The 13382-nt window shown below is 36.2% G+C and overlaps 1 protein-coding gene across 1 annotated transcript; it reads right to left on the reverse strand.

Moving 5' to 3' along the window:
- Positions 1–3085: 3085 nt before the first annotated feature.
- On the reverse strand, positions 3086–9474 carry FBXO45 (F-box protein 45). The gene is made up of 3 exons (XM_044669154.1): positions 9421–9474; positions 6902–7258; positions 3086–3271 (listed from the first exon to the last, which is right to left on the reverse strand). The coding sequence occupies exons 1-3, from the start codon at positions 9472–9474 to the stop codon at positions 3086–3088; spliced, it is 597 nt and encodes a 198-aa protein (XP_044525089.1).
- Between the last annotated feature and the right edge of the window lie 3908 nt (positions 9475–13382).

Here is a 13382-nt window from a genome sequence, read left to right on the forward strand (position 1 = left end):
TATTGACTCCAAGACAGAAGGTAAGGGTTTAAAAAAATAAATTAATTAATTAAATTTAAAAAAAAAAGTAACTTTAAGAAACCTTTTGACTGAGACGCCAAACAACTTTTAATTACCACTATGGACTTCATAGCCTCAAACCATCTTATTATTCCCTAACTATACCAGATAATTGATGATATAGCTACAGTTAAAACAGGATGCTATCAAATAAAAAGATAATGAAAATGTCTTAATTTTCCAAAATGAAGAGCACTTCTAATTTTCCAAATGGTACAAAAAATTAGATGTTTCTTTTGACTGATAATCTTATTTTAAACATAACTAATACCAAGTAGCTTTTCAATTGCCTCTCCACCATCAAGCTCCAATTGCTTTAGATTTAGCTTTCATCCATGGAGAGTCTAGTATGGGTGTGAGCTAGGGGGTAAAAGTCTCTCCATTTTATAGATAAAATCTGAGGCAGAATAGGGATGCTTTAAATGACTTTCACTCAACTTTCAATAATGGCTTCCTTCTACAGCTGTAAAACAAGTCTAATACTTGCATAATTGTGATCCTTGAATGAGAAGTCATGTAAAATGCTCAGTAACACTTAACTTCTTATATAAAGATAACGTTAGAGTATCAATACTACCATGGCAATTATGAAAAAGAATAAGATGCCAATTCCTTGAACATTGTTATAGTTTATTTTAATATTTTACACAGCTAGTATTGGTCTCCAATAAATTATATCAAGTTATAAGTAAAGGCTCTTTACTTATAGCTGCCCTCCCCCTACTACCTCAACTTTACCTTATGGAAATTGCAAATGGGACACTGGGATATTTAAAACTCCTGCAAGAAAGATATTGTCTACCATGAGATATTTTGACAATTAGTGATTGTAAGTTTGCTGTGCACCAACTATGTGTCTCTTGTCCAGATAGCACCTATAAAACTTAGGAGCAAACAAAACATTAAGAAAAGTATCAAATTTTACCCAAAAAAATACTCAGGAAAAGTTCTTGGAATTGGCTGTATTCTTTAATGAGAAAATGGCAAATAATAGGGGAATTTAAATTCTTCAAACTGTAATCAATTTGAATTTGAGATCGGTTCTTTCCTTTAAGTAAATTTTTTTTCAATATTGCTGTAGCAGCTATGTTTATCAAACACACTCACGCTCACAACCCCACTCTATTCAGTTTTAATATGTTGTTTGAAGGTTTCTTCCATGGATACATATGCAAAAAAAGAGGATCCTCTACATGTATCCTCCTTCAAGCAATATTCCAAAGATAAAATAAATACTTTAAAATCTTGCAAATGGCAGCATGTAATATATCTTTGTTCTGGGGCTGATTTCTACCACTCTAAATCAGATGATTATCTAATATTATAAACATAATTCTCCAGAAGACACCCAAGAATCCCAGCCAGCTGCCTGCTGTACCATATACCCTGATTTTATTAGTTCTAAAAACAAACATACACATGGCAACAGCCTAAGAGGCACAAAGATTCCACTTCTCCCTTAAAGCAAGTTCTTAACACAAAGACAGGTTTGAAATCACACAATTCATATGTTTTAACACAGAAAGATGATGTAATTGCTTTTGCTCCAATCACTCCACCCCCAACATCTCAGTCCATATGTTGAACATTATCAATTCCAAGGTGACAAGAGTCAAGAAGCTACTTCTCTAGAAGTAGAAATTTTAGATAGAGGTAAACCTTGGAATCACTTACAAAAGCCTTCAGAATACTGCCAACCTGAAGCTTTCAGGGAATATCTGACAAGTCCTGGGTAGTCAATTATCTTCAGTGAGGATAGGAATATTCTTAGACTCTATGTTGAGACCAAAACTAGTAAGAATTCATATCACCACTAGGAAAGTGAATATTATTTTGGTAACCCATCAAGTGGCTTAAGCTGCTTGCATGGTACAACCAGCAGATTTTTTGGAAAGAAAAAAAAAATCCAAGTCTATCTACTGAATTACAAGATACAGAACAAAAGGAAAACATAATCCAATAACTCTTTTCCTAAGGCCAATTTATTATACTAACATGGATCTTGAATTTAATATTTAAGAGGAAATATAATTATGTGTATCTAGACAGTTTTTTTCCTTGGAAGGCCAAGAGGTAGGGTCAGACATTACATGAATACATATTGAGAATATTTTTAGATCATCCTTATTGATACTAATGTGTAACCAAAAATAGATTTGCCTTCCTTCATTCTTCAACAGAAAGGAAATTTTCAGCTGAAAGATTTGGGGTGTTGTCATCATCATTTTGGACTATGAAAACAGAATACAATAGCTATGGAAATCATGAGCCAAATACAATACAAAATGAACTGACACAGCACCTCTCTGTAAACTTTTTTTTAAGTACATTAGCTATCTAGTTGTCCCAAGTTGTTCTAATTTGTACCATGTAGTGGTTTTTCTTTTAAGAAATTAAATCAGAACAAAGCAACTCTTTGTCCTTTTTGTTTTTTACAGTTTTTTTACATGAACTGTATATACAACTTTTAAAATAGCTGCACAATTTTCTCTCTGTTAGAGAAGTGCAGTCCAGGCAGACCATGCTTCTCAGTATATTAAAAATATTAAATAAAACCCAACCAGCTTCATTCTCTAATAGCCAGGCTGGCTGCAAAGGGATTGAGGAGTTGGGAGTGTGAGGGAGTGGAGAACAGGCAGTTGTAAAATGGGATCAGTCTTTCTTCACAAACACACTACTTACAAATCTCAAAGTTATCTCCTTATCTTATCCCTGTTAATCACAGCATCTTGAAAATCTCACCTTAAATATCTGAGATCACACATTGCTAGCTTTGAGATGAAATCTGTTGCAACATGCACATATCAACTGCCCACTCAACCAACTGCAACCCTGAGGATTTTTCTGGACTGGTTGAAAGAGGAAACAGAAAGACAATCCCTGCTGTAGAACTGCTTCTCCAGTTTACAATTCCATGTGTTTCCTGGGATGTTTCTTGGACAAGCATGCATGGCATTGTCCTCTCATGATTCCACTCTCCACAAGCAGATTTCTCCTCCATTCCTGGATCCCAACAAAGCCACTGTCATCCATCCAATGGTTTCCCTAGGTAAACCAAAGTCACCTCCGTGTTGCCATACACAGCTGACACTGCTGGGTATAAGCAGACCTTTGGCAGTCCTCTAAAGGCAACCCCTAGGAACTCATAGCCACGTTCAAAAGCTAAAGTCTTATCTTCCATGTCTAGGATGACTCGAATCCTTTCTCCTATCTGTAAACAAAAAGAAAAAAGAAAAATTAGAAGAAAAGTCACAAAGGGTTAGCTAGAAGACTATGAAATAGAATCTAGGAAGTTGACAACAAAACTAAGGCTATAACTATGTGAATAACCTAAGGAATTAGAAGGCTCTTAAATTAAGCTAAGAAGTATTTTGTTCCTAATTAGGAAAATGTGTGTGTGTGTGTGCATGTATATTAAAATTTGGGAAAGTACATATGTGTGATATATAAAATAGATAATAAACTCACAGAACCAATTCCACTATTATGACTAATAATGATAACTGATATTTAAACATTTTAAAATCTTCAAATCACTTTACCTCCTTGGAGCTCCATGACAAACTGGTATGGTAGGTACAAGTATTATATTGCCCTCACTTTACAAATAAGGGAACCTGAGAAATTAAATGATTTGCTCATTACCAGACAACTAGTCAAAGGTGAAATCTGAACCCAGGTATTCCTGACTCCATTCTATACACTGCACATTTGCTCTGATCTGTGATGGAGAGGCAGTCAATTTCCATGCCAAGGCCAAACCTTCTACTTGTGAACTTAAATCTCTCCTTCAATCATTTCTTTTCTCTTTCGTCTTCAATTATTGCTTATCTACTGGCTCTTTCCCCATCATCTAGGGTTCCCCTCATCTTTAAAAAAATTTGATTTGATCCTGAAATCCCTTCAGGTTAATTGTCCTATACCTCTTCTCTCCTTCACAGCTAAATAAGTCTATAAATATATTCATTGCCTCCATTTTCTCACCTCTCTCACTTCTTAACCCTTGGTACAACCTAGATTCTAACCCTTAAAATTGTTCTCTCCAAGGTTAATTTAGATCTCAATTGCTAAATCCTATTGTTTCTCAATCCTCATATCTCTTAACCCCTGACACTATCAGATAGCATTATTCCTGTAAACTCTTCCCTTGGCTTCTGCAACACTGCTCTCTAGATTCTCCGGTCCTCAGGATCCTTTGCCATTATCCATTTCCCATCCATTAAGCATGGATGTGTCCTAAATTTCTATCCTAGGTTCTCTCCTCTCTTCATTCCATTCAGTTGTCTTCCTTAGGGATCTCATCAGCTCCTGAGTTCAATTATATTTTTTTACCTGGAAGAATCCCAATCTATATATCCTGCTTTAATCTCTCTCCTGAAATCATGTCCCAAATCACCAATTGCTTGCTGAATCACTCTGAGTATTTCATCAGAAACTCAAATGCAACATATTCCAAACAAATTCAATATCTTTCTTTCTTCTCCTAAATCTGGTCTTTCTCTGCACTTCCTTATTTCTGTTAAAGGTACCACTACTCTCCTGATCAGCCTTGTTCATAAACTAGAAGTCATCTTTGACTCTTCTTTTCCCTCACTATCCTACCATCCTGTCAGTTGCCCCACCTTGCCCCAATTCTACCTCCACAACATCTCTTGCATCTGTCTTCTTTCCATTCTCATATCTGCCACTCTCATTCAGGCCCTTATCACCTCTCATCTAGACTACTCTAGTAGCCTCTCAAATGGTCTTCCTGAAACCATACTCCATAGAGCTACCAGAATGTCTCTAAGACACAGGATGATCATGTCACTCCTGTTCAAAAATCTCCAGTAGTTCTCTACTACACTTAGGAAAAACAAACTCTTGAACCTGATATTTAGCATTCTCCAATATTTGCCATACTTATCCATAATTATTTCATATTATTCTCCTTTAATACACTCTATAATTCCAGCCAAATTAGACTACCAGCTGCTCCCTCAATCTTGCATTCCATTTCCCAACCCCACACCTTCATAGACAATCTTGTATACCTGTAAAACACTCCCTCCTTATCTCTGACTCTTAGTATCCTGAGTCTTAGAAAAGATGTCATTTCTCTTAGGATGTCTTTCTTGAATCTTCATAGTTGTTCCATTAGTGTTCTTTCTTTACTCAAACTACTTTAATTTTTCTTATTCTGTATATAGTTTTCTCTCTTACCCCCCAAAAAGGATATAAATTCCTTGGGGAAGGGACTTTTTCACTTTTTTGCCTTTGTATTCCAAACAATGTGCTCAATGTTCATTGAAAATTAATTTAATTTTTTCATCCAAGACTAGGAATTTCCATATCATTTACTTTTGTTACAAATTAACATGCTGATCAAGAAAGAGTTAGATGATGTGCCCAGTTCAATCCTACAACCCATGTGCCTTCTATTTGAAGGGGTGTTTTCCTGAGAAACAACCACTGGAGTATATTATAATTTGGCAAAAATGAAAAATTTTAAATATAATAATTTTTAGATTTAAAAATTTTTCTTGGGGGCAGCTGTGTGGCTCAGTGGATTGAGAGCCAGAACTAGAGACAGAAGATCCTAAGCTCATATCCAGCCTCAGACACTTCCTAGCTGTATGACCCTGGGCAAGTCACTTAACCCCCATTGCCTAGCCCTTACCACTCTTCTGCCTTAGAACCAATAAAAGGGAGTGATTCTAAGACAGAAGGTATGGGTTTAAAACATTTTTTTTTTCTCCAATTCAAACACCAATGAATTTACAGTTTTTTTTACCAGAAAAGAACAGAGCTAGCTATAACTACAAATGTAGTTATAGCTAGCTCTGTTTGGCATAAATCAGTAGCAATGCTTAATAAATTATTTTAGAAGTATGATATAGTAGAGTATTTTCCTACTTCAAAAATTCATGGAAGAAAAAAAAGGGCAAAAGATAACTAGAAAAACACTAATAATGATTACCAAGCTAGAAATCCAACTATGATGTTACATCCAACTTTCCCCTAATAGAGATTAGACAAATACGTACATATATACAGTAGTGGTTATTTCTATTAACAGATATAGTAAATATGAGACCAGTCACATAATTTGAGGATCACTAGCTTAGAGTTTAAGACTATAATAAAAATGAAACAAAGCCTGTGGTATATTGGACCCTTCTTAGAGAAATCCTTGAAGCCCTGAGAATATAAAGTGAACCCTGAAAAGGGTATCAAGCATTAGCAATTACATTTTTGATAGGAAAAAAAGAACAATTTTCTTTGTGTTAGAAAAGATGGCAGCCAAAGACAAGATAAGATTGATTATATACACATTACTAGAGAGCAGCTCCACACTATTGAGGAAGATAGAAAGAAGATGACTTTTTCCAGAAGCCATCTCTTAGGGAGTTCAGAAATTCTCTCCACTAATAGAAATCATTTCAAAACTGTTTCACAATATTCTCCAAGGAAAGCAAAATGATACAATGGAAAGAGCACTAAATTTGGAAGCAGAAATCTGGGTTTAAATCCTATTTCTTTGTACACTAGCTTTAATGTTAGTTAGTAATGTTAGTTAAGTCATCTTATCTCTCTGGGACTGACTTCTAATCTGTTAAAAGAGAGAAATGGATTTGATGACCCCTAAAATCACTTTTAGCTACATATATATAATTCTATGTGAAGTAAGTTGCTAAGGAAGACCTGGAACAAATCCTTAGGGAACATTAGGATTCAATAATAAAGTAAAAAGGAGATATGATCACCTTAAGGATATGCTAGGCCCACAGCTTTTGTCATCCACAACTTTTCTTGTGTGATTCCAGGGTGTGCCAATAGCAGGCAAGGCCCAGTTTCTCACCTGATATTTTGGTGCATTGTTGCACTGTGGAAAACTGCCATTGACTTCCCCATTATGCAGTAGGTTATTGTCCACTAGGTTCCAGCCCCAGCTCTGGTCGTCACTGCCCAGCAATGCCACATAACCCTGACATTGCATTGGGGCCCGTTTTGTGGCAATTCCAATCACAGCCACAGTGCCCAGGGGGCCCTCCCACCAGACCTCCCAAGCATGACGGCCCTCACTGAAACCAATCTTGGTCCTTGCACCATCAGTGCTCTGGGCGATGGGATTCCGATGTAAAGTAAATCCATTCTTCTTAATGTAGACATTCCTGGAACAGTCATTGGTGCTGAAGGCATGTTGGAAGGCACGTACCTATAAGTGGTGAGACAGAATTCAAAAAAAAAAAAAAGAAAGAAAGAAAGAAAGAAAATTAGCACTCCTTATATATAAAAAAATCAGCTGAACCTCAAGTTCTACATACATCTATACATCATGTATTAAAAATAGGAATTTTTTTTAAAAGCTAAAGTTTCTAGATAGAAAACAAAAACATTAAACTATGTTTTAAAAAATTACAGCCAGGATGTTTTTAGCATTATTTAAGCAAAATTTCCAAGTAAGTCATATAAATTGGCTCATATTGAACCAACTAAAAGTCCTATGATTTATGTTTTAAGTAGGTCTCCTCATCCTATAGTTCTGTGAATAACTTTCTGAATATAAGTACAAGCTTTTAAATATCATCTCATTCATCTCACCTGTCTACTTTTAAAATGCAAGCTTTGTCATTTGACATGCTAGCTATGCTTCCAGTTTTATCCCATTTGCAAATTTAATAATCATCCCTTCACCTAACACTGACAAAAATGTTCAATATACCAGGACACAAGACAGAGGTGGAGGGTATGCCCATAAAAGCTTCACACTCACAATGAACAACCATACTTAAGAGTTGATTAATTAGCTGTCTACAAATCTATATTATCATTTATCTATACTATCACATTTTTCCATTTTTTACATAAGAAAAAGGCCAACAAGAAAGACTATCAAATGATTTGATGAAATCAAGATATACAATGTCTAAAATGTTTCCCAATGAACCTTTCCAAGGGAAGGAAATAAAGTTAAATTTAGTTTGACTTGTCCTTAGTAAATCTATGCTGGTTCCTATCCATCACTGCTTTCTTTTTCTTCTTTTTAAAGATATTTTATTTTCCCAATTACATGTAATAGCAATCTTCAGCAAACAATTTCTGAAATTATAAGATCTAAACTGTCTCCCTCCCTCCTTCCCTTCTGACCATCTCCCCTCTTGGAAATGATAAACAATTTGAAAAGAAAGCTCAAAAATTACTAGGCTAATGATAAATTCTATAATGTTGCAGAGCGTGCACAGCAAACTTACCAATCTCTAGTTTCTGAATCTGTTTTTTGCCTTTTTTGAAAACAGGTATATTTCCCCATTTCCAGTCAGTCTTTCACAATCCATGATTCACAAATATTAACAATAGCTTTACAACTAAATGTGCAGGTTTTTTAGCTCCTTATAGAATGGATGGAATTTGCCTGATGTAGTTATTTAAATTATATGGTTGTTTCTCTCACTACCTCCCTACTTATTTGGAATTATAAATGGTCCTTATGAATGCTAATTCTGTCTTTTCTAGTCAAATATTAATCTCTTTGAAGAAAATGGAAGCAAATGTGAGTTGAATAGTTATACTTTCTGTTATCTATTAAAATATACCATCTACTACCAAGTAGTAAGTTGTCACTTTCCTTGTTTCATTATCAATATGAAATTCTCTAGAGCTTAGTACTGACTACCAAACCAAGCAGTAATACTAGTACTGCTCTAGGCCTGTGCTGGCAAACCTATGGCACACATACCGAAGTCCACACACAGAGCACTCTCTGAGGGCATACACACCACCCCCACACCACCTTCAGTTCATTATTAGAGAGGCAGAAGGACTTGGGTAGAGCTGCTCCCTTCCCTCTCTCCACCATACCTGACATTTTTTCACTTCACCCATCCCTCCATCCAGAAGCCCAATGGGAGCACTTTCTGTCTCCCCTGTATGGAGTAAGGTGGGGGTGATGGCACATGGTCTCTAAAAGGCTCGATATCACTGATTTAGGCTAACTGATATTCAATACTTTCTACCATTACATCTCATTTCATATTACTTCTGTACAGATCCTCAACTCCAACCCACTCAGCTGGCTTCTAGTCTTTCATATGTGACTTGTTCCCACTGTTAGACCTTCTTAAAACATCAATAGCTGTGAGCTGTCTTCCTCTTAGCAACATTGTCTCTGATAAGAATTATAATATTTTTAGACAAAGCAGACCTTCAAGTGGCTCTAAAATTTATGAAAAACATTTTAATAACCACAAACTCAGCAGCATTGCCCTGGGTCCTCCACCTTCTTGCCTGATATTATTCACAGAATGAGCCATTATGACAGATATCTTATGAAGTAATTCATCCTCCAGATAGATAGCATCTAAATGCAATTGTTTGAACTTGTAAATTAAAGCTCCAGGGGAGACTATATACTAGGTCAGTTGGCCCTACCATTTTACCTCATAGCTAACTATACTATATACTATAGCTCAATCTACACTAAGGACAGGATACCAAAATATTAAAATGAGTAGAAATGTGAGTGATACCTCCTAATATGGTTAACCATCATTATTTTTAATAATTTGTTAATAATAATAAACCCGAAAGAGTATGCCATCTAACTACCACTATCTTACTGTTTTTCTGTGTTCCATTATATACAACATAGATTAAATAATCCACATCTGTTTTAAGAAGAAGTTCTTCCCAGGGAGTCCTTATCAATAAAGTTTCCCTATGAAAAAATCATCGGTTCCATACCACAAATTTTATAAGCATGCCTTCATCTCTCATTGACAAAAATGCTCAAACATAAGACAGCACAGTATAGTGGAAAGTTCAGGTTAGGAATCCAGCTCTCATGCCTGTGTGACTATAGTCAAGTCATTTAACCTCATTAAGCCCAAATTCCTCATCTATAAAATGAAGATTAAACTAACCTGGCCTCTATGGTCTCTTCCACTTAAAAATCTATGGCTTTAGGACTACAACTAGCATCATACAAAAAGAGTTAAAATTAGGGGAGGAAATACCCAAACTATTTTCAGTCTTTACTAAATGACTTCAAAGATCACCAATAGGAAGACAATCCTGAAATATTCTTTCCCTTTTCCAAAACAATATGTAATTTGTTCAAAGTTTTCTCATACTGAAACTCCTCTCTCGAAGGTCACTAATAACTTATTTCTTTGTCAAATCCAATGGCCTTAATAAATGCTTATTGCTCTTTGTACCACATTTGACATTGCTTTTCTAAGTCATCCATTTCTTCTCTGCTTCCTCTTCTCTGTTCTGAACTCTCTATTTTATGAGACATCCTCAAATCTTGGTCCTTGATCCTTTGTTTTTTTCCTTTACTCTCTTCTCCCCTCATTTATCCATTTTATTTTATTTTATTTTTTAAACCCTTACCTTCTGTCTTAGGCGGAAGAGTGGTAAGAGTAGGCAATGGGGGTCAAGTGACTTGCCCAGGGTCACACAGCTGGGAAGTGTCTGAGGCCATATTTGAACCTAGGACCTCCCATCTCTAGGCCTGGCTCTCAATACTGAGCTACCCAGCTGCCCCCCCATTTATCCATTTTAATTTGATATCTTGTCACTTTGAATTCAATATGCCCCTGTCCAAACTCATTATTTTCCCTCCAAAACAGCTCCTCCTGCCAAATTCTGTCTGTCATAATCAGTGGTTCCAGCTTTTTATGCCTCATATTTAAGCACAAAATCTTGGCACCATCTTGACTCTTTCTACTTCATGCTCCCTTATTAAAGCACCAAGGCCTATGTTGATGCTCTTGTTCAGTTTTTCAATTTTATTTGACTCTTAATGACCCTATGCAGGATTTCTTAGCAAAGATACTGGAGTGGTTTGTAAACAATGACAATCCCCCAAAAAGCCCTAAAAATGGGCTGGGGAACGCACCTCTAAGGAAAAACTAATCTAACCTGCTTATTATAAAAGAGGAAAAGAAGGTCGAAAAAAGCAAAGTTAACATACCTAGGGTCATATAATTAGTTATATGTAAAACCAAAACTAAAACTCAGTGCTCTTTCCTTTATGGTAAGCTATCTTCCTCTCATGTCCATGTTGTCCCTTCCATCCTCGGTAAGAGTACTACTTCATCACTATATGCCAGGTCAGCACAACACTCAAAGCAAGTTTCCCTGACTCCTGGATCTCCCTAGTTCCTGCCAAACTAAACTCTTTACCACTACTTTCTTCAAATCATTTTCTCACTCAAAAACCCTCATTCTGCCTATTTTTCCTATACCAAATCTAAGCTTCTTTACCTAGGTGTTGACATCTCTTAGAGTCACTTAATGCCCTTTTTTTTGGACAACTTGATGGCAAAGTAAATAAGAGATAGAACCAGAGTCTAAAGACCTAAAATCAAATCCAGCCTCAAACACTTACTAGCTGTGTGACGCTGGGCAAGTTGATGACCTGTTTGCCTCAGTCTTCTCAACTATAAAATGGGAGTGATAATAACAGCACCTACTTCCCAGGGTTGTTGGGAGGATCAAATAGAATAATCGTAAAGCAACCAGTACATTGTCTGACAAATAGTAGGTGCCACAGCAATGCTAGCTCTTATTATTATTTAACTCCCAAATATGCCTACAAATTTTAGTCACATAAAGTTTCATCCAGGTTCTACATAAATTATATGCAGAGAGGCACCTGAGTATCTTGTTTCATGGTATTCTGCTTGGAATGTCTTCCCTTCTAATAATACACTCAAATCTTACCTATCTTTCAAAAAAGCAGCTAAAGTTACATCACCACAAAGTGCAACTATTCCCACAGAGATTTATTTCCCTCTTCTCTCCAAATACCCTATTATGCCCCTTAGGGCATTATAAGCTTCCAGAGAAAAGAATTCCTCTTTTTCACGTTTGTATACTTCCTTGTACCCAAAAACGTGGTTAATAATTGTTAAATGATTAAATCAAGTGATTAACAATGTATTTTCCCAATCTCTTTCATTATTATAAGCACTAAAGGAAAAACGTTTTAAATAGAAAAAGTGTAATTCTATGTCTGTGCTATACCACTCCTGCTTTCTGAGGATGGGTCCCCATAGTGGTGGCCCCACTAGCCTGACATAAAGACTGATCCTGAACAGAATATAACAGACTAAGGACATATTTGTTAAATATTCAGGGATTAGTTATATTTGATAATAGCACAAAAGCTAAATATCAGTTGCACATATCTACTTACTTTAATATAAAAAATAAAAACAACAAAATTAGGGGATTATAATTATAGATGTTTGGAAGAAACTGATTTGGCTAAACTCCTTGGTCAGATGTAAAAGCTTAATTTCCAAAAGTCTACTTCCAAAAGTTTTTCCCTGAATTCAAGTTCTTGAATTGTTGTTATGCCAACAAACACTCTAATTTTTTACTTAGAAAAAGTCTATAATATCTAAAGTATTATCAACTATAAACTCATAAGGAGTCACATTTAAAGCAAAAGAAACCATGTCTGAGTTACTGGGAAAAACCGCAAACACTTCTTTTACATTTTAAAACTATGAATGATGGTGGATTTTGAGACTTAGACAGTGGTAGCTTCATTGAAATGTTTCCCAATTTGTTAAACTGAGGTTTGAATTGAACTGAATTTTAACTAAAGAGACCACAATGTAGCTTCACAAAATTGTTTCCTAATTTATTAAAATGAAGTTGTGGTTTTAAAGACGTTTCATAGCTTCTTCACATAAAGATACTTTAGTTTTGTACCCAGGTCCCATTGACATGACTGACATTTATGAAACAAGTCATAGCCCCCATCCTTTTTAGTACACATCAGGTGCAACACGGGACATCTATTCTTTGCTCTAACTGAACCCATTCCTAGCTCCTCCCAATTGTTTACATTGAACTGGGATTTCCTTGGTGGCTTCACCACACAGAACCCGGGCATCATCACTTGAGAATTGTTATTTCCCTTTATGACTAAGATGCATAGGTGAGATCCTTGAACAAACAGAGCAAGCGGTGCAGGTATGAGGAAAAAGAGAATTCAACAGCTACAACTATAAAGTGGGGCTCAAAAGAAGAGAGAATATGAAGGCTGAAGAAGTGCTGCCGGGTGGGACTTAACAGGGTTCCTACCCCCTTGAAAGTTTAGAGGATGCTTGGGCATATACGCAGTCGGGAGCCTAAGGTATAACAAGTTCTTAGGCCAGGGCAATAAAGGCTTGTATTTGTGATAGGGTGACTGGAGAAACCAAGCTTTGGATGAGAGCGGGAAGTGACGGCAAATGCTCCAAAAGAGATGGAGGAGGAAGGGCGGGGGTGCGGTGTAGTGATTGCAAGTGCCCCAGTGAGAGAACAAGAGATAGAGAAGGGGG

This window comes from Gracilinanus agilis, chromosome 3 (assembly GCF_016433145.1).
Source record: "Gracilinanus agilis isolate LMUSP501 chromosome 3, AgileGrace, whole genome shotgun sequence".
NCBI lineage: Eukaryota > Metazoa > Chordata > Mammalia > Didelphimorphia > Didelphidae > Gracilinanus > Gracilinanus agilis.

Excerpts from the sequence above, each read along its gene's own strand:
- FBXO45 (XM_044669154.1), bottom strand. The coding sequence starts at position 9,474 with ATGGTAGGGCCAACTGACCTAGTATATAGTCTCCCCTGGAGCTTTAAT. Across the intron at positions 7,259-9,420 it reads CCTGGAGCTTTAATTTACAA|GTACGTGCCTTCCAACATGC; the intron begins GTTCAAACAATT and ends CACCACTTATAG. Across the intron at positions 3,272-6,901 it reads ACAATGCACCAAAATATCAG|ATAGGAGAAAGGATTCGAGT; the intron begins GTGAGAAACTGG and ends TTTTGTTTACAG.